At 40.9% G+C, this 22,257-nt stretch overlaps 1 protein-coding gene across 2 annotated transcripts; it reads left to right on the top strand.

Moving 5' to 3' along the window:
* The first annotated feature begins 188 nt into the window (after positions 1–188).
* Positions 189–17,222, top strand: npm1b (nucleophosmin 1b). 2 transcript variants are annotated; one of them, XM_069169437.1, is made up of 11 exons: positions 189–271; positions 570–652; positions 1,120–1,239; positions 1,436–1,529; positions 1,975–2,063; positions 2,390–2,463; positions 2,620–2,680; positions 7,213–7,311; positions 11,806–11,901; positions 12,028–12,102; positions 13,993–17,222. In XM_069169437.1, the coding sequence occupies exons 1-11, from the start codon at positions 223–225 to the stop codon at positions 14,044–14,046; spliced, it is 894 nt and encodes a 297-aa protein (XP_069025538.1). In that variant the 5' UTR covers positions 189–222; the 3' UTR covers positions 14,047–17,222. The 2 variants fall into 2 exon arrangements, with proteins under 2 accessions (XP_069025538.1, XP_069025539.1); XM_069169438.1 differs by having other exon boundaries at positions 237–260.
* Positions 17,223–22,257: the final 5,035 nt, after the last annotated feature.

Raw genomic sequence — 22,257 nt, 5'->3', positions numbered from 1 at the left:
TTTCATATCTCTGTAAAGTTAAAGGTTCCCCCCCAGTTTATATTACAACAGCTTCATCTAGCGTTCATCCTGCGGAACACTCAGCTTCACTTTGTCCCGCCTTGGTCTCCAACGCTATTGGCTCAAAGTGGTTTTAAACACGCGTGACGTCCTTGCCTCCTCATTGGCTCGTCGATCTCTCCGTCACACCAGTTTACGGAAGCGTAACCACCCACTACAAAGATGGAGGACGATATCTCAGATTTGAGCAGACCACAAATGTACTTGTTTGGTGAGCTCTCTTATTCTGACAAAACCTGAAACTGCTCGCGTCGCACAATCAGTTTTTTGTTGTTGTTGTTTTTTTTTTAGCTTCCACGTTGTCGCGTTACAAACAGCCATTGAACACGGGAGTTAGCGTAAACAGCTGGTTAGCCTGCTTTTGCCTCCTACTCGGCGCCAATTCAGCTCTTTTGTTAGCAGAGAAAAAAGACGCAGCCTCGTATCTCAAACGCTTTTTATGCATGTGTTGTTTGTTTGTTTGTTTGTTGACACGCTCCATGTATTACCCCTCCCCTCCTCCCCACCAGGTTGCACCTTGAAATCGGACAAACGGGAATTCAAAGTTGATGTAGACGACGATGATACGGAGCAACAGCTGTCACTCAAAGCAGTAAGGCCTTTCATTTATTTTAATAACGCACATAGATTACGGTTATTCTGGAAATAACAGTATATATCTCATGTTTTAAATTCACTTGTTTGTCTTTGTAAATAAAAATAAAATTTATTTATTTATTAATTTTTTTTTTTTAAATGTGAAGCAGATAATTTTTTTTTATTATTCCCATAATTAACTGTAACTTGAAAATTCTTGATATCTTGGTTGGAAAAAAAGAAAAACCCAGACTGAAACAGCTGATCATTTACTGTCTGATTAAACTGTGATTGTGATGTTGAATTGACGTGATCAGGTATTTCAGACATTTAACCCCGAACAGGACTTAAAGCTTTACTACTAAATGAGAAGACTGTGAGGTTGATTATCTGAAACCCGATCGGGAGCATGGCGAGCCTGACGACGCCAGGATGAAGTGAGGTTTAGTTGACGCATGAGTCGGCCGTGTTGCTTGTTTCCAGGTGTGTCTGGGAGCTGATGCCGAGGATAAGTTTCACATGGTGGAAATCGAAGGCCTCACTTACGATGGGAAGACGACCAAAGTGCCGCTAGTCGCCCTGAAACCTTCCGTCCTGCCTTCTGTGAGTCAACAAATTACAACGTTTTCGGATTCTGCTCGAGAGAGAGAGAAAAAAAAAAAAAACTCAAAAGGAGAGAAAGCATTTATTCAGAACATAAATGCAAATACCACACTGTATAAATAATCGTTAACAGCGCATTCATAATAAGGACGATAGTCAGATTTGCCGTTATTGTTTCTGCTCTTTTGTCGCCCAGATGAGTTTAGGGGGGTTTGAGATCACTCCTCCGGTTACCTTCCGGCTCCAGTCCGGCTCCGGACCGGTTCACATCAGCGGGCAGCATTTTGTCAGTGAGTATTAACAGCTCAAACTCAAGACAACAGTTTACCACATCATTCAAATTAAATATGTACCTACTGGAAAAAAGCGTGGTTGTGAAAAGTTGAACGAAGGAGGTCCCTTCACAGTTGGGCCTGATTTTTTTTTTTTTTTTTTTAAGCAGCATAAAATAAAAAAATAAAAAAATCTGCTCATATTTCTTCACACTTTCAAGTCGGAGTGAGTTTGTCCTTTTCAAGACCGTTTTAGTGGGAAGTGACAAATGAATAACAGAAAAGCAAGACTTCAAAATTGGAAATAAAGTGCCACTCTTTTGACCTCAGAAAGCTTAAAATTTCACAAATTCATAGATATAAAAAAAAAAAAATCACTCAACAATCAGGGCTGTGCAGGTGAATCTGCATCAAACACAACCCATCCCTTCGGAGTGCCGCTAACCGGCGGTTTTCCTCGTAGGTGTGAAGGATTCAGAGGATGAAGAGGAGAACAACTCGTCACCGGTGAAGCGGCCTGCGAGCCTGCTGTCGGGGAAGAAGCCTCAGCTGGTAGTTATCTCAAGTTTGTTCTTTGGCTCCGGAGCTGCTTTTAAAAACCTCCATGAAAGTTATCTGAACGAAAGAAAGCTGCAGCGTGAAAGTAAAAAAAAAAAAAAATTGACATTTAAAGTTTTAATGATTTGTTTTTATTTGAAGCTCAGTTGATAGAAAAACTAAATATCGATTGTACAAAGCGTTCTGCGGCTGCGGTGGTTATTTAATTGCTGCATCCAGACTACACAAATCCACACTGTGATCACGTTAATTAATTAAAATTAGGAATATATGCCATTATCCAGAATCCAAAATTTGCCCCTCGTTCATATTTCTTGCAGAAAAAACTGAAGATGGATTCCGATGATGATGATGATGACGATGACGAAGAAGACAGCGACGAGGATGATGATGAGTAGGATTTTCTAAAAGCTGCATTTTCATTGTTGTTGCCTAAACACATTCGTCTGCCTAAAATAGAAAAGTATTATTGTTGTTTTTTGCTGTCACATTGTTATTTACCTCAATACATTTTCAGATTAACTGAATTCTCTTCCTGCTTTTTCTGTAGTGACGATGACAGCGAGGACGACGTGAAGCCTCAGAAGATTCTTGGGAAAGTCTTCAAAAAAGTAAGCCCGGTCTCTTTTTTTTTTTCTTCTTCTTTTGTTCCTTTTTATAGATAATATTAATAACGTCATTGATGACGGTGGTGAATCTCAATAATATTGCCAATGGCTACAGTGATCTAGTCTCTCGGTCAAAAGTCGTGATGCAAGTTTTTGAAAAATTTTCTAATTCATTTGACAAATAATTGCAGAAATAAACAACAGGAGAAAAAAACAGGATATATGCAAAAAACAACAACAGGCTCATGGTAAACCTAACGTTAAATACAGAGGGGTTATTTTTGATAATCGATAGACACATAATGAGTCTGAACCAATGTCCTAGTTGACCAAGGAATTTAAAGAACATTAACAATTTTTAGATTGTGTTAAAATTTCCCAAATACATAACATCAGTATTAGATAAACTACAATTCAAAGAGATGAGTTTTCTTCTATATTTTTGTTTTCATATATCTGCAGGTTATATCATTTTTAACTTTGAGTAGTATAAATGACATTTTTTTGTTTAATTTTTTTTAATTCATTTTAATTTTTATGTTCCATCAGAACAAACTAAATATCCTTGTAGTTCAGTACACATTAGTTTGTAGAGCAGTATTTGTTTGGAGTGTTTCCAATCCTCATTTGTCCACCAGGTGGCAGCGCAGTCACTGACTTCCCTCCGTTAGAGTCATTATCTTGGTGTAGAAGGAATTCTTCAGTCTTTTCTACCACTTCATTTAAAACTTCCACGCACTCCAACGGGCCGCAGAAGCATTTTCATTTCGGCGGGCCCTACCCATTCCTGCACTCGCTGACCGTCCACCTCTTTGTACGATACAAAACATCAGAACTTTTTTTTTTTTTTTTTTTTCCATCCTGTTCACTCATGTACCCACCTGTTTTCCGAGAGTAAAACACAGGGTCTGCGTGGTGTAATGATCGGATTTCTCCTCTGTAATCTGCTTGAATTCTCACCGTCACACCAACAAGACCGCACCGTGTTATGCTGTAACGCACAAGCGCACGTACGCACACACGCACGCGCGCACACGCGCACACACACATACACACACATACACGCTTCAGTTATGGGAAACATCTTCAACCATTTTTCTGAAACGCTGCATATCTTTGTCCCTCTGTCATCCCACTGTTAATATGATTGCTCCTTTTTATCGTTTCTCATGCCATTTCAGCTTTGCACCTGGCTTTTGCCTTTGAACACTTGTTTTTTTTTTTTTTTTTTTTTTTTTTTTACGTGTTACCACAATCGTTCGCAAGTGTGTGTGTGTGTGTGTGGGTGTGGGTACATGTGTGTATCTGCCTCCTTTGTTTTTTTTTTTTTTTTTTTTTTTTTTTTTTAACGTCGGTGTCTGTTTGTGATTTCTTTCTCTCTTCTCTCTTCTATTTTTTTTTTTTTGTGTTTTTTTTTTTTTTTTTTTTTTTTTTGTGTGAAAGCACGCAATCCAAGTGCAAACTGTGCCAGGCCAAAAAAGATCAAAGCGGGGCAGATGCGCATACCTGCGACGTGAACGCCGATCCTTCCCTGAGGGTCAGATGACAGCTGAGCAGTTCTGTCACCTGTTGATTTATTCTGTTGTCTTCTTCTCTTTTTTTTTTTTTTTTCTTTTTTTTTTTCAATTCCTCCTGCAGACCCCCTCCCTCCCTCCCCCCCCCCCCCCCGCCCCTCCATGTTTCCCCTCAATGACCTTAATCCTTTTCCTCACCCTTCTTCCTCTTTAGCTTTCAGGGAGTGTTGTTTCTCGGAGTGTTTCAGGATGTTTTTCCTTTTGTTGTCAAACCTCAGGGGCTGTACTGAGGAAGAAACCAAAATGTGTTTTCAAAAGCACCGAGTGTCAGAAGTGGCATCAAATCCCTGCTCAGATGAATCCAGTTCAATTGTTCTATGGTCAGATATTTTTGACGAACAGGAAATCTGGACACACGTGCCGCGTACCGAACGGTATGCTTCCCCTTAGTACACTGACAAATAGCTCTCTTACGTGTCAGGACGCTTACTTGTGAAGCACTTGAATTTTGACCGCAGCATGTGACCACATCCCCCGCCAAAAATATCTGCAGCTTTTAATCATTTTACCCAGAAAGCAACGTGTTCTTGTGCTCCTCTTTTTTTTTCTTTTGTTAACGAATTCAATAAACACGCTGATGGCTTCTGTCCAGCAGCAGCGGTGGAAAAAGAAACACGTTTGTGTGGTTGTGTTCAGGAACAGCTGCAGCTTCCTCAGACGCCTTAATTCAAAAATCCTTTACGTCCGAGGCCCCGCCCCCTTCCAACCGTTTGGGCTAAAAAGCGTTCCAGCGGTTCACGCTTCTTCTGGGTTTTTTTGTACCGTTTTGAGTGCATCATCCGGGTACTTGTATTGCACTGCATGTTTCTGTACTCGACCTTGTATACGCAGTTATGCACACAAAATAGCGAGTGTTATTACGTGAGTACGCCATTTGAAACACGGCAATAGATCGTCAAGATTTTTAGTGTATTGAGCTGAAAGTGTGCCTGTGTTCTTTTTTTTTTTGTCATTTTCTGCTCAGTGTGAATAACTAACACATCTGTGGAGTTAATCTTGATTGTTAAACTAGACTGGATATTCAAATTTAGATCCTGGCCTTCACATGACCCCGCTGTGACCTGTGTTTTTTTTCATGTTTGCCTTACAATTAGTCAGCGTTGCCATGACAAATAACTCTTACATCATCACTGGAGATGGGTATTGTAAATTTGGCAGCGGTGCAGTGTGGCTTTGCCCGTGTTGGCACTGAGAACAAAACGCACCAATGTAAAATAACAATTTTTAAAAAGGAAACTGTTAAGCGAAGTTGTACTTTATGTAAGTCCTTTGTTCGGCAAAACAAGCATAGTGAGCGTGCACTGACAACACGTGAGCTTTTTCCAGGCAATCAGGAAATCCGTTCTTGCTTCCAGAAAGTTTTTGCTCCCGGGGGTCGTTTTTTGTTTTTTTCAGGATGACCCAGGAACTTGGATGTGACGTGACATCTCGTAGAAGTACATTCAAATCCAAGACAGTGACAGCACTTGCGTCTTGTGCCACGATGTGGATGTAGGATTTCAGGCTTGTTCTTTGTGTTGTGGTAGAAGCAAGGTGATTCTGATGGTTGCACAGAAAAGGGAAGCAAACAAATCACTTTTAATATCTCATTTAAAAATCTGACTTTTTGTGTGTGTGTGTGTGGGGGGGGGGGGGTTGAATATCCAGATTACATTCTGTAATCTCAGATGTATCGATGAAGACGATGAATTTCTCGCTCGAGTTTCGTCCGTCGTGAGTTAATCTGTCACTCACAAACAACTTGTAAATCTCACCGTAACTTCCAGCATCTTGCATTACTGGCGTCGCTTTAGGGAATCGCATGTGTAATTGCCTTGTAGCGGTCGTGTCAACACAGGCAATTACACTTCTAGTCCATTCCAAGGTGAACACCAATGATTGCAAGGAAAAGGGGTATGCGCTCAGGAAATGCAGGTACTTGCCTCGGCTATTACGAGGTAATTACACAGGTGAGTGGGAGCAGTGGAAACCTGGCGGGAAGGCCTTCCAGTGTGGGGAACAATGACGGGTTATTTGGGTACTAAGTACCTGATCAGTGAGAAATTACCGAGTGTGTCTCGTGTTTCCTCTGTAGCTTTAGATGCTTGTTTTTAAGTACAGGCTTCGTTCCTGAGATGTTGGATCAGGATGAACTATTAAAGCTGCCAATTATCTTTTATCGTATAGAATAACCTTATGCTCTTACCTTTTTTGTTTTGCCTTTGTTGTAAGAATGTAAACTTGCATGTTTTCGGCCTTCGAAAACTCGTCTACATGTGCAGCATTGCTGTTATTATGGTCTTAACTGGGGTGGGAGAAAATAATGTGAAGACCTCATGGCTCAAAACTCTGAAGGGAATTAACCACAACTGCAAACACTTCAAATGTGCTTCAGATTATGTTACCTTGCGCGTTATAATTTGTCAGCTATAAAAAGGCTCGGCAATTAGCGCTTTGATGTGGGACTTGTCAAAACAACTTGACATAACTACCAGAACACCGAAGAGGTGGTTGTTTTGATATCCGACATGAGAGAAAGAGTTTGAAAGTCACGAATTGACAAAAAGGGGTGAAATAAATATATACAGTACATGGAAGGATAAATACTGGTCAAAGGGAGGTTTTCCTTCCTTCTGTTGGAGGTTTTTCTCCCTTTTAAAGGGGAGTTTTTTTTTTCTCCTCCCAGCTTACGTGGGAATTGTTGAATTGCTGTGTTCCTCTGAAGTTCTGTTGTGAGGACTTTTACTGCGTTAAGTGCCATGAAATAACCTGTGTTGTGCATCGGCGTTATATAATTTTGAATTGAAGTGTCAGACAATTACAATTAACTTTGGGTTCGTCTGGTGTGATTAACTATCTTTGTACATTTTCTGATACAAAGACAGTTTCCTGCTCGTTTTAAGCAGACTGCTAAATTGAGCAGGTCAAAGCACATCTTTCAGGGATGTCTTACTCAGGATGTTTGTTTGTTTGTTTCCTCAGGGCCCAGAGTCATCGGTTAAGAAGCCCAACAAGACGCCAGTGAAACAGAATGGGCCTGCAGGGAAACCCTCGGGACCAGCGGTCAAACCACAGTTTAAGGTACAGAAAGGCGGCTCATGTTTGTTTACTGGTGGTCGATGTATTCTGTCGGAGCATCGCGCAGAATGAATCGGAGGAGAGCGACACGTTTTAAAGCCCAAAGAAATTGATCACTCACTACTTTAAGTAGGTTTTTGAAGTGAAAACCTGATGAAGCCTGCAAGTAGAATTTATTATGCAATGTATGGCACTTAAAATAAAATAAAAAAAACTCGAGCCTGAGCCTGAAACGACAGAAGTTTTCTTTGAACCAAGATAATTGTTTGCATTTATTGTCCTTCACAATAAAAGAAAATGCAAAAAGAAACCTGGAGAGGGCTTACCTTTTCCAAAGCCAAGGAATTGCACGTTGCAATTAGCTCCAACCTGATAGTTAATTTCTTGGATGGAATGTCTTGTTCAGGCCGCCTCTCCAAAAAGAACCAACCCAAAAGCTTGAACTCTGCCTGCCTTTAAGCAAACACACCTGACCTCTAAAATGGGTTTTCCTGGGGCAAGGTTTAAACCCGCGACCCCTCGGCTTGACCCGGCCGTCTTGAGTTGCAGCCCGCCTTTTGATGCCCCCCCCCCCTCACCCGCTCCGTAGCTCACAGACACATCCGAATGGGGGGAGAAGGGAGGTGGGGGGGACGGACGGACGTGTTGACAAGCTTCTCTGTGTTTTTTATTTATTTATTTTTGTTTACACCTTTCACAAAGCATGTTACTTCTGAAAATATAACGTGAAAACACGAGAATGGAAACGCTTGTATGATTAAAGGCGTCTTACGCTGCAAAGCACAACATCTTACGCTCACTTTTGCGTGCGGGGGGGGGGGGGTACTTGAGAAAATAGTAATTTCTTGACTGACGTCTTGACAGCAGGCTTTGTGAGTTTTGTCATGTTTAACACTAAGCCGCAGGATTGCTAAACCCCCGAGGGTAAAGAATAATCCCCCCCCCCCAAAAAAAAAGGGCAGCTCGTTGGTGTCCAGCCACAGCACAGTGGCTCGCAGTGATTAGCCAACGGGCGACCGAACTCCTGAAACTCATCCCGCCAGATTTAACTTTCTGGTGCTTTTGCCTGCTCCCCCGATCCTCTCTCCTCTTCTTCGTCTTCGTCGTCTTCTTCTTCTTCTTTGTCTTCTTCTTCTTCTTCTTCTACACAACTGTTCCCTCTCCACAAGCTCTTCACACCCCTCACTTCCTGGACACACCCTCTCCCAATTGCTCTCATTACCGGCGTTTGATGTCTGGTGCAGCTTGCGCTTCCAGATGCCCCTGAGGAGCGAGGAAGCGGGGCGTGGATGTCTGTTTTGTTTTTTTCGGATTTCTTTTTCTTTCTTTTTTTTTTTCCTTTCCCTTAAATGCGATGTGACTGGTCATTAAGATTGGCTCGTCAGATCTGCTGCCAGTTTGCCGCGGTTCTCACCTCTCGCGGCGCAGCGTGCAGCGGCACCTTCCTTCCAATGTGCAACGGGCTCGACGCGAGAGCCGGCTAACTCGAGCTGCGCCGATCTGAAGTCACTTTATCTCGCAGCTGGTGTCTTTTGATTGATGGCTTCGGAGGAGTCGATGCCTTCGAGCGCACGTCACAGTCGTAAAAGTTGTTAACCACTTCACTCAGCCTTATCCCAAAAGAGGGGGGGGGGTGAGTCATTGTTTTTTAGTGGCTGATTGACACGTGTTGCAGCAGGTGCCTGTCTTGTTAGTGCTTATTTATTTCTCCTGCGAGTGTGAGGATGTTTGCTTCTTACGACTTTTGGCCCTGAGAAACGTCCCAACGGACCGACTCGTGTATGAACATAAACAGGATTCATAAGAGTCACAGTTCCCAGTGGTCTCCCCCCCCCCCACACACCCAACCCAACCCCACACCCCCTCTAGATGTGGGCCTCTGAACTCCTCATTCCAACATAATGACAATTGCTATCCCCGGACGGACTTGATGAGCAAAGGTGTCACAAGCATGTGTTTGAGCCGGATCGAGGACGAGCGATTGCATCAAATGATAGCGTGCTTGTGATTAAGTTCCATGACTCGTGGCATCTGTAATCAGCGTCCGGCCCAGATGAAAAAGCTTGTGAGTGTTTATCAGCTGTTTCATGTCCGCAGCTGTCCTTTGGAAGTAGAGAGAGCTGCCCGTAAATAATAAATACGTAGTGTTTTTGTTCTGGCCGGGAGCCAGCAGCATATGTTTTTTTTGTTTTTTTATTTTTTAAGTGTGGTATGTTTGCGTCAAGGTTGTGTTCGTTTTATGCCTTTTGATCTCTGCTATAAAATGCGGTTCTCTCGGGGACAGGGACAGATCATTATGTTTATTTCTAATTTTTTTTTTCCAAAGATGATTCCACCTGTTTTTAACAGTTTCATCTTTCTTTTTACAGCTTGATTAAGGAATTTTTGAGGAATCAGGTTGTGACACATGGCATGTGTTTTTTCATTGCTTCTATCAAAAGAGCTGCGGTACTGAGGGTCGAGTTTAGAGAACAAGGTCTGATATTGAATCAGTTCTGAACATAAAACAAGAGACAAGCTTTTTTGTCTTGTACTTGTTCACTCCTAAAATTGACCTATTTTTATTGGCTACACATGCTTCCTAGGTAATCGTCACATTTTGTGTCTACCAAGTGTTAAATACCTCTTCAAGATTTGTTATGCCCGGTGAGATGTAGCCCATATGTTTTTCATTATTTTTCTGTTTAATATCTTATGTTATGGAGTTTGCCTTGTTGGGTTTTCTCCGGGTACTCCGGTTTCCTCTCACAAAAACCCGGCAATACTTAGTCCCGCCCACCGATAGCCATAACCTGACTGCACCAGAGGCCTGTCAATCAAACAGACCCCCCCCCCCCCCAACTATGGCTTTATGCATTTTATTTTCTAAATAACGATGGGATTATTTACAGATGGAAGGCTAGAAAACGAATAAGAAGCGACTTCAGCTAGCAAGACCAAGGTAACTCGTGGAGAAATTTTATTGAATTAGAATTTTATGACACGAGTTGAATGGGAGTCTATGGAGCCAACCTCTAGTGGCACCCGGTGGTATTGCAGTTTAAGGCACTTCTGCATCGGCCTAATTTTTCAGACTTCAGTCCCCATTGGCTTTTGCCACCAGCATATTTTGGTTTGGTGTCTTATTCAAACAATATTGAGGCAGTTGGCGCCAGCAGATAAAAACGATTGCGGATAAGCAAACATCCGAATCTAAATAGCTGAGACCAACATGCAGTACGTACATGCTGTTTCCAGACCCTGAATGTGTCTGAGCCATTCGCCACTCAGCAAGCTGTTCAATCACAGTGGAAACGAATAGAGTGTTTTGAAGCAGGAACATCAGCAACCAAACAGATGTACAAATAAGTGGACAACAGGGTATTTGCTCATGATTTTTTTTTTCTTTTTTTTTTCCCCCCGACTTGCTGGTTGAAAAAAACCTTTCTCTACACACGTCCTCTGTCGTCTTTCATATGCGTCTCTGGCTATCAATGAAACCCTGCAATTTCACCGGATTCCACACTGGCTTTTGCGTGTAGGGACAAGCACCGCGACTTGTGTAACATGCAGTCACAGTGTGTGTCTGTGTGTGTGTGTGTGTGTGTGTGTGTGTGTGTGTGTGTGTGTGTGTCTGTGTGTGTGTTGTTGTTGTTTTTGTTGTGTCACATTCAGACACTTCCTAATTGAGGATCTCTGGGGCCCTTGGCTGGCCAGGTCTGGACACACCTGTGGGCTGCTGTCATCTTTACAAACCCATGGGAGTCTTCAGGCTTTGAATTTGCACCAAAAATGTTACACAAAAAACCCCCATAAAAAAAAAAAAAAAAAAAAGCTTTTTGTGTCAGTTTTCTTTCTTTCTTTCTTTTTTTTTTTTTTTTTTTTTTTTTTTTAAAGTTTTGACCATTCGTACATGCTGAACAGAAAACATGTTATTTTACTTGTTGAAATCGTTCATTTGATGTCAGCATAATTCATTGAAAAACAAGCAGAAAAGCTTGGACCTGGACCCTTTTTCCCCTTTAATTCAGTCATTAGAATTTTCCATGAATGGAAAAACACATTTGAAAAACCATCTGCGTTGCTCAATGGAGAGTCAGGGCTTGCCCTCTCCTGCTTGCAAACAATAAAAAACATAATTTGCACCTGATGTATTTGTAAAAAAAAAATAATAATGGTGTAATTAGTCTAGAATTTGTTGTCCTTTCTAATGCTTTTATCTTCTTCCAGCTGGTTGCCCACGCCAAGCCTGTAAACATAGACCCAGATTAAATGGGTCATGATCGGTCTGCAGCCCCGACTGGCCCGTTGGTCAGCAAATGACCTCATCGTCAACATGTTGGGATGAGCAGCTTCGTGTTGACTTCAAATGGGAACACAGAAAAATAGAATTAATGCTGAGAGCTGAACCAGAGTTAAAGAGGAGATATCGTGGAATAATTTATCTAAAACTCCATAAATCTCTCCTTATTTGACGTATCAACCGGTGTTTCTTATCTAACTGATATGTTCTTCCAGACACCTTCCCCGGGAAAAGACAAACCCCAGGCCGGCCCGTCTAAATCTCCGTCTCTCCCTGAGATTAAGAGCAAGTTGTCAACGGCAGTCAAGGAGGTAAAGCTGTCGTCCTCTTTTTTTTCTTTATTGCAAATTATCCCCCATAATTGGATGTCTGACTGTTAAGATGGTGATTTAATGGTCTTTTTTTCCTTTTCTTTTCTTTTTTTTTCCTTACTTCAGGGGAAATCACTACCGAAGACGGAGCAGAAGTTTGAGAATTTCGTGAAGAGTTCTTTTAAAGTCTCAGACAAAAAAGTAAGTAATTATCAAACCCTGAGATTAGTCTTTCCCTACTTCATGTCAGGGTTCCCACAGGTCAGGGAATTTCAGAGAATATCAGGGAATTTTCAAAGCTCCTTTCCAGACAGGGAAAATCAGATTTCGGGCCAAATCCTGAAATTTCAGGCAATTTTGTTTGCATGTTTAAATTTTAGCTGCCATTTATATATATATATATAAAAAGACTTTTACATGTAGTCTTTATTTTTTTTTTATCACATTATTTCTCAGTTCATCAACAAGTGGCAAGCACTTCAGTAAAGAGATGCCTTTTCTTGAACCTGCTGAGAAGGGAAAACATGCCAGGAAAATGTCAATTTCAAGAAATTTGCCGACAGAATGAAGAGTTCTAAAACTGGGTGATTAAAAATAGGCAGCGGAGAAGATAAATGTAAAGTTCTACGATAGATCTATCAAATATGGAAGATGGCTCTTTGTAGCCACGGCAACAGTAGGAAGCATGGTAGCTTGTTACTGTTGAAATTTGACAGCATTTTTTTTTTTTTTGCAGTGTGTTTATGAGGCAGGCCCAGTTGTGTGAGATCATAATTCGGCAGAAGGTTTAAACAGTGAAAAGTTTTGTACCGAAAACAGTACAAAACGTTGGCAGGGCAGCCCGTCCTCCAAAGACATTCGGTTGGGGAAACACTGGAAAGTCAGGGAATTTGACATTTGACTTGAAGTGGGTTAAATGTTATGTTTTTATTTTTTATTTTTATCTTTTAAACCACGTGCAGTTCACATCAGTTTTTCTGCTCTCTTGCTCCAATGAACGCTCAGCTAAGTTGTTTACGGCCAGGTTTCTAGAAATATTCTCCCAGTTGCTGAGCGCTCGTAGCCGCGGGCACATTTAACACCAAACCTCATCTCGGCTTTAAGAGCATCTTTGCCACAACAGATACCCAGGAATGCGTTATTGTTCCCTCGCTCTCGTCCTCATACCTCGCGCTGTCTGGTCAAATGTCTCCGCAGCACAGCGTGTTCTGCTTTTGAAATATATTCATTTTGTGTCGGCGGGCTCTTGTGAGATGGAATGGGAGTACACCTGCCAAAGCAAACTCTTTCTCGGTTGATTTACGGGAGTGTGTCTTTTGTAGCCTTAATGAAGGGACTGGTGGTATGTGGATGGTACCAGTCGTTTTCACATTCAAGGCCTTTGACCGAATGTAGGACTTTAAATCTTTTCTAATGCTGCTTGTCATTGCGGAAGAAAAACAACATCCCCTGTATGTTGTTTTTCGCGAAGCGCGAATGAATCAGCCGGGAGTCTCGGATGACCGCTGCAGACTTAAGTGATTCAGGGAAATGTAGATGGATAGGAAAGCTCGAAACGGGCTATTTAGAACAGTCTGCTTTGCACTGTTCAAATGTTAACTGTACAGCCATGAGAGCAGGTGAAAGCTCTTTTTAGGCTGGGTGGACAAGGGAAAGATCGGAGGGGGGAGGGGGGGTGAATGGAGAATTGGGTCGGCGAGAGGGCTTGTCGATCCCAGTGTGTGTAGAAACATCTGTGGAAGTGCTTTGGTTTCATCAGCCAAGGCTGAGATCTGTCAGACTTGGAGCACCTAGTCATATACTCTGGTATGTACTGCTGCCCCCACCCAACCCCTCGTCGTTCCCCCGACCGGCCCGTCTAATCTCAGCATTCCCACAGGCGAGACGCACAAAAGCATGTTGTAGTAAAAAAAAGAAGAAGAAAAAAAAAAAGAAAAGAAAAGTGAGTCGTGTTCTCATGCTGTATCGCACTTCATTTGGATGTTGTTTTTGTTTTATAATTTATTCCTCTCTCTCTCTCTTTCTTTCTTTCTTTCTTGTCTTTTCTTTCCCGTTGTGGTGTTGCCCTTTCTCTCCCCACGCCTTCCTCAGGTGGTCAAGGATCTGTGGAGTTTTATGCAAACGCTGAAGACGGAAAAGAAGTAAAACGCGCATGTACGCTGAAGCACTTGTGGGTTTTGCGTCCTGCAAGACGTTTAAAGGCACAGTCGGCGAGATTTCCTACTCAGCCTCTTCCCGTCAGCACTGCTGAGGGCGAGGATCGGAAGGACTGAGAGTTCGAACATGGTAAAGCCATTAATGCACTCAGGTGTCATTGTTTGTTTTTAAGATGCAAAGCACCTCTTGGATCTGGGTCACTGTAGATTTAAACCACAAGGGTGGTGCCAGTCTGCACCACCTATAGGAAGAAAACTAATAGCACTACCAGTTAAAGTCAGGAAGTTCCTAAGATTTGCGCCACCTGCAGGCAGTAAATGTCACACCTGCCGATTTATTTTAGTTTTAGTTGCAATAAATAATTGATTGTGTAAATTATTAGCTCAAACTAAATCTTAATCACACCCTAAATTAAAAACCCAATTAGGTTAGCCATCACTAGTTCTTACGCCATCTCAGCAACATTTTATTTTCATATCACCAGTGGGTCTACCAAAGATACAAAAATGCAGTTGTAACACTCACACGTGGTCTAATTGTCAGATTACAGAAGCTATCAGTTTCCTCGCGTGTATGAGATCGGCATATCAACACCTTCCTCTGGCTCTGGCTCTGGTTCTGGCTCTGGTTCTGGTTCTAGTTCTGGTGGAGGTCGCCCCACTGGTTTTTAAACCTTCTGGTTCTGCAGCTCTCTCGTGTAGTGATATCGTGTGAGGTGAGGTTTCAGGTGCTTTGCATCCGTGACACTGTGTGTCTTTGTTAAGTCAACAATGCAATAGGAGATATTGCAGAATGTGCCTTTAAATATCTCTACTGTAAACTGAGATACATCCGAGTCCCGATTTGTGTGAATTTGAGCGGAATAAAGGAGGACGCTCAAGAAAGGTCATATAAAGGTTTGATAGTTGGACAATTTCCCATCATCAGCATTGACAGGTTTTGCTCTGTTATTTTTCCTCTCGTCTGGATTTACAAAGCATTTTATCTCACAAGCATGCCCACAGATAGTACATGGAATTTGTTTGGCATATTGTAATTGCTTCATTCATACAGAAATGTATGTAACACAATTTGAGTATTTTTTTTCATTTGTGTCACTCGAGTTCATTCCTGCAGCTCAAACGTGCAGCGATTGTATATTTTTGTTTTAACAGTTTGGTCAGCGACACCAAAATTAACTTCTTCGTTTCCAGCGGCGATAAAGCAATTCAGATCAAATGAAACGACCGTGAATGCAATCAGTAAAATTCATATTCACTCAACCGTGCTACCGTTACATATCCGACAACGTTTCGTCCCGTGTTTTTTATCAGGAACACTTGGCATTCTTCGATAAGGGGCAGCCTCAATCATAATGTTTTGGGGATTTTTTTTTTTTTTTAGATACGGTCTGTACGCATGTAGCTACGTCTACATTAGTATCATCTTAATCTGCAGCTTGCAAAAATGGTCCACATCATGAGTTCACATAAAGACTATTAACACCTGTCATTACGTGACAGAGTATTCATTAAAGTAATTACAGCCAAAAATCATCTGAAGGAAAAAAACAAACAAAAAAAACATTATCTCGAGAATTATGAGCTCCATAAAACCAACGCAGATGCCCCGACAAAAAAAAAAAAAACACCCAAAAAAACTTTCTTTAAAGTGCTTTACATTCACAGGTGAGTAGATTAGCTCCGGGAGTTTATTTACGACTTGGCACCAAAACTGTTTTCTGCGCATTTTACTCCAAAGCAGATGACAAGCGTATGATTTGAAACGCGGCTTATCTTATTGAACACGACATAAACATGAGCGTAGATGTCTGGGAAAATTTACACAACGAGCGACGTGACATCACCGCATGGAGAACTCGACGCCGTTAATCGTTCGCACTCATGTGTATCGGCGATTGTCATCAGCGCGCGCTCCCTCGGTGCTTATAATGTGTTTATGGTCCCGTATAACGTGTTTTAAGAGCCAAATGTTGGCAGTTGTATACCATCCTCAGCCAATCGAATCGCTCCGTTCCACATTGGCGCCGACTACAAAAGGTGTTTGAAATTCCTGCGTTGTAAACTTTACTGCTTCAGCTAATTTAGGTCATTAAACTAGCCCTGATAATTTGCCTAAATCTAAATATTAAATGTTGGTAATGTCCTCTTTAAAGTGAGGTTTCAGTAGCAGCAGGTTGCGAACCCTTAAATATGTTTTGTTGTATTGTTTTTTTGCTTTGCACGAGTTCATTGCAGAGTGCTTTTATCAATGATTTTTTTTTTTTTTCTTTCGTACTTTCAGCGGATCTGTCTTAGAGTTTAGACTCAATGATTGTTTTTGTTTTTTCCTGTAAATAATTATTTTGCTCTTATTTACACGTCGGGCAGCTGAACAGTTAAGTTTTGAATTTATGCTTATTCTGCCCTTTCTAATAGCTGGTTTTGCAGCTTCGATCTGTTGTCATAGTCTCTATTTGGAAATGTTGCGTTGTAGTTTGGTATAAAAAGTGTTTTGATTAGATAACCCCTTTTTAAAATGTTTGAAATACTGATTTACTTTGTGTTAATCTTTCGTTGTAGCACTGCTGTTTGTTTGTTTGTCATCCTTTGATTCTATTCTGAGTAAATATGTCCAAGAAGGAAAGAAATTGTTCCTCGTTGATAGGTGACGCATGATTAAGGCTCATTATCTTTATTCATTTCATTGATAACAAAAAGTTGGTCAAATGTTTTGCCTTTGGATAATAGACTTTGGCTCACGCTAAACAGGTCATTCTTTTTTTTCTTATTTTAGATCTATTCATAGATTTTAAAACATTACATTGTCCTTATATTTTCTGGATTTAGTGTTAACCAGCCATTGTACCAAACTACTGTAGTTCAGAGATTTATCTACCTAATGTTTACCCGTGTATTTCCCCTGTCCATAATATTCCCTTCTGTCTTTCACCTGTCAATCAGTAGGCGTCTTCAGGCTACATGAAATTGTAATCCTCTGTGTACTGTAGTCAAGTCTGCGTTGGTAACGGAGTAGATCACGGCCAGATCCGTCCAACTTTATCCATTAGCTCATCCATGACTGCTGTTTATTCATTCATGGTTTGTTGAAGATGAACATATCCCATCTTTTTTTATTTTTTACCGATCTGTAACATTTGCCTGAATAAAAATAATTTGAGTTGGTTTTGAGTCATAAATGTGGACTCTTTACTGTAGACTAGGACAAAAAAAATGCATCCTCTACATCAAATGATTTGCATATTGGCGGGTCGCCAAGCATGTTGCACTGAACTGTAAATTTGTGATTTTATTGTTTGTTTTCTTACATTTTTTTTCTCCCACAAATGTGACCCTGTTTAGTGAGTATCATGATTGCAATGTGTAACTGAGACATTTATTCATGTTAAAAAAAAAAAATGCAGCATTAACTTTGGACTTATTAACTTGTAAAGCTGAAAAATGATACGATTTGCATCTTTAATGTCACATGAATTAGGTTGATGAAAAAAAACCAGCAAGTACCAGAAGCCAAGCATAAACTCCGGTGCTGGTAAGGTTGTCCATCACTCCACAGACTGTAAAGTTTTGTACTTCGTTTTTTTTTTTTTTGCCATTCAGCTGTATTGTAAAACGACATGTTGTGTTCTGTACTGGATGTTTTCCAGGTTTACAAGTTGATCAGAAATGTGTGAATTCAGCATAAAGAAACAATTACAAAGCATTTTGAGCACATATTATTGTCAAATATTCCCAAAAGTTGCCCCTTTTGCCGTCAAAAGACAAATGAAAACTCTCTGATTTGGTGGCATTTCACATTTGGACAATCAGTTCACAGTAGAGTTTCTATTGTCAATGACTTTGCAGGGAGAGATTTTAAGATTTGGATGTTCTTCCACATATTTTATTATCTGGTTATTAAAAATCCTAAAAGACCAGGGGGCTTGGTCTTTTCCCTGCCGTAGTACTTTTCCACTTAATTGTAGTCATCATTCATCTTTTGTTATTACCACTGGATGGCACTGAAGTCCAGGCGTTAAAACTTCAAAAGCTCGATTCCGTAATGATATAAATTGATTAAGCCTTTACCTGAAGTGTGAGTCAAGCATTACTTCACTGCCAGCTGAACGGTTTTTGCCCCGTAGCCACGAGGAAGTGAGGCGGATGCAGCCACGGGATGACGCACGATTTTATGTTCCAAATAAGACGGCTGAGAGGCACGTGGAAATCCCCCCATTGTGGTCGACTCGAATTCCAGTCCAGGGTTTGACTGAACCAGCCCGAAGGTATTGACACACACGCACACACACACACACACACACCTAAATCCCAGAGCACACTCGCATATATGTAATGAATGGTGGGACCATCGGTGGAGTAAATCGGTGTCGAGAAAATGGAAGTATTGACACCTGCAGGGTTTAATTCCGTCCGAAGTAAGCATCAGTCAGGTACTTGGAGAGAGAAAACTATAGACGGGAGGGCGGGGGGAGGTCTAGAAAACACTGTAAAAGCAAAAAAAATCCTTTTGGAATAATATGCACACAAAAATGCAATAAAGGTCGAGTTTAGACTGGCTTTGACCTTTAAATTTGCTTATATTGTATCTTTGCATCGCACCAAACTGTTTAAAGGTTTGTTCATTCAAATCGCACGAAATAACGTCCCCTAATTCTCACAGTATCTCGCCTCCGTTGTACAGTGGAGATTGTTCCAACCTCACCTTCTCTTAAATCCTCATTGCCCGTCATCGGGACTATTTGTTTTTGTTAGAATACGGAGAATATTTATAGACTATCATTGTTTCAGAACGGAGGCTTAAAATAAGCGAATGACATATCGAACTCTTTACAAATACAAGCGTCCGAATGGCCCGGCAGCTCTAGAAAGAAGTAAAAATGTGTTTTTCTCTTCCAATTGGGGTGAAATGACCTTTTTATTTATTTTTTTTTTGCTTTCTGTGAGTGTCAGTTTCTAACTGTCAGAGTTCAAACACAGGTGCTGTTCATGCGAGAGTGTGTCGGTGCCCAACATGTGCCGGCTAAAAGCCACATCAGGCCATTAGGGAAATGTTGCCCTTTTCTTTGTTCCAGGTGTCACGCGATGCGGGGCAGGATGGTCATGACAAATCTGGTCTCGGTTATAGAGGCCTCCTGTCTGAGAGCAGGACTGCGTCGTGTGTGTGCTTGTGTGCTTGTGTGTGTCATCCTCAGTGAATCATTTGTACTGTTCAGGGGGGATTTTAGCTCAAACTAAACATTTTGGAGCAGAATTTCAAATAAAATATGAAAACATGTTTAATGCAACTTTAAAGACACAAACAAAACTGCTAAGCAGACATTATTGTACACATGAACGGTAAACTGTTTTCACGAGGAAGAGCAGATAACATCTAATAGGCTCAGGTTGTTCTTGTGCATACAAACAATCTGTTGGAAAAGCACACACAAAAAAATAAATCACCAAACAACCTTTTTTTTTAGTTGTTTAAAAATATTTCTAGCACCTTTTAATGGAATTAAATACTTGTTATACAAGTCACTAATAATAGAGTTTAACCTTAAAAACATACAACTACAACCCTAAAATGCAAAACATAATAGAATGTCCTTTTTTGCGATACTACAAATTCAAGAATACGTTTCTTTTATTTCTTTTATACACACATCTTTCCCTCTTCATCTCAAAACTAAGACTTGTTTTTATCCCCTTCCTTCTTGCCAATTACAGTTTACTAACTACATTAGCACCCTGTTTTAACAGAACTCCCAGCTCTTAGTTTTCTTATGTGGCGGATCCGATTACAGCGTTCACCTGGATTAACCTGGTCACCGAGCCGTGAGCCAATTCTTTGAGAAACACTGAATCGTGAAAATATGCAAATGCTGTTTTGTCTTATATGATGCTATGGGATCCTTGCTCAGGTTTTAACCCTTTCTGTTTGAGCACCCATACGATGGTATTCTCTGAGTTTGAAGGTGCAAACATGTTAAATGCGCTTCCAATAGGAACCATTTGCAAAGCTGCTTTTTCCATTTTAATTGTGTTATTTGTTGGGGTTTTTTCTGTCCCTTTTACACGGCCTTTACTGGCGCATTGATGCATTTCTTGGCGTGTTGGTATCCATCGACTGTTGTACAAAAGTTATGCAACAACGCTCATAAAATTCACATCCGTGCCTACAAACGTCGCTCTGTACCTCTGCAAGAAGACAAAAACTAAGTAGCCCACTGTTGTTACAGTAACAAAAAATTAAATAAAATCAGTTTAAACACATAAAAATACAAACTCTCTGATCAAATTTCTAAAGAATTCCCTACGTGTCCTGTCACCACCTCATCACTTTCTCTGTTGGTATGGCTTGTAGCAACTAGTATCAATTAAGCTACAAATTTCCATTTGATACAATCACCTGTGTGGCTGCCAAGAGTGTTACTCCACATGCTCCTCTACAGACATCTGGAAGTGTCAGTATATCTTTCTCTAAAAGAACCAGGCCTTTTTTTTTTTTCTTTTCCGTGAATCCGAGGCACAGGATTATGCAACCTCATCCTGCACTGTTCTTCAAACTGCCTTCGGGGAACACCAGCACTACTGTCAGACCCCGACTGTATCACTCTCCTCACGACGGCCAAGCCCGCTCTTTCCCAGTTTTGATAGCTAAAAAGCAGAGGTGGCAAGTGCAACTGCTATAATTAGTGGAGAGGAGGTGGTGGGGGAAGGTGGAGGGGGGGGGGGGGGGGGGAGAGGTGGTGGTGGTGGTAATAATGTCACCTTTTGTGAGCGACCGTCAACATTTAAATATGCGTTGTTGTAAGAAGTTTTGCAAAAACGGTGAAATCAGGTGTTTATCAGATCAGTTTGTCTTTGGAGGGGTTTACCTGTAGGACATTCAAGTATGAAGACAGCATTTTCATTCTCTACACTCTGGTGGAAAGAAATGTAAGCTCATGTCTCTGCAGGCATGTACATTTCCGCCCTCTTTTTTCTCACGACCCAAAAGGGATGTGCGATTTTTAAAAGAAAAAAACAAAAACTCACTCCACAACAACAGGTGTTGTTAACATGTTCTAATACTATATAATAATTCTGTTGCAGAGACATGTGGTCAGTATTGTTGCTGGAGCTAAGTGTTGTTTTTTAGCTGGGATTGGAGAGCAACTCTGTGTTTGGCCTTCAAAAAGTGGGACATGCAGATGTGTTGTAAAAGAAGGTTTTTTTTTTTTTTGCACTATGAGGCGAGCACTTTGGCGGCCCCAAGTGGCAGGGAAATATAACTTTGATTTCTGGATTCTTTTTTTTTATTTTTTATTTTTTGGACTCTCCTTTTATTAGCCTTGTAATATGATGTAATATGATTTGAACAGCTGGAAAAAGTCTGTTTTTTTTTTCCCCCTTGTAGTCTGTGATTATCTTCATTGTGTCCACAGAAAAAACAGCTGAATTTCATTTAATGCACAAAATGTGGCACAAACACAGCCTCGGTTCAAAGAATGCCGTTTTTTTTCATTTATTTTTTTTATTTAGACGAGATAAAATTGATGCACTTTCATGCAAAAAATCATGGATCTGTTTGAATATTCCTGCCGAGAGATCAAAAAAAATCTCAGTCACAGACATGTTTTAGCAATTGTATCCTGAACAAATGTTTATCTGCCAGTTAGTTTCTTCTTCACACATCAAACTAAAAACTACCGAGTGAGGTCCATCAATCCCCCCCCACCCCTCTCCTCCCCAACAAAACGCACACACCCATCCCTCCCGTGACAATTGTTATGACCTTTGCTCTGAGGAAATAAGGCCGTCTGTTGCTTGATGTGACAGGTTGGCACATCACCTGGATACAAGCAAATAAACCAGCGGAGGGAAAAAATATCAAGGGGAACATTTCAAGCATTCAGAGAGCTTTCAAAATGGAACAATGACTTTGCCCCGGGGGGAAAAAAGTGATCATGCTGGTATGTTTATATTAGACAGAAAGGAAGCCATCATTGTCATCACCAGCGATTTTCTCTTTCACAGCACGATTTTGACAGTTGACTGTATCTTAATAACAATTCCTTCTATGTATAAGTCAATTGTCAAGGATGATGCGCTTATATAAACATTTCATCCAGCAAGAAAAAAAAAAGAAAAAAAAAAAAGCAGTCAGCTCTTTTCCTGTCAGAATTTGTGAACTCTTTGGCGTTCTCATTGAATACTCTGAAAAACCAAAACAGAG

The sequence above is a fragment of the Embiotoca jacksoni genome, unplaced genomic scaffold (genome assembly GCF_022577435.1).
Source record: "Embiotoca jacksoni isolate LCO1_2020_lvr unplaced genomic scaffold, fEmbJac1.0.p SCAF_45, whole genome shotgun sequence".
Lineage (NCBI taxonomy): Eukaryota > Metazoa > Chordata > Actinopteri > Embiotocidae > Embiotoca > Embiotoca jacksoni.
This window is presented reverse-complemented; position numbering and strand designations above follow the sequence as displayed.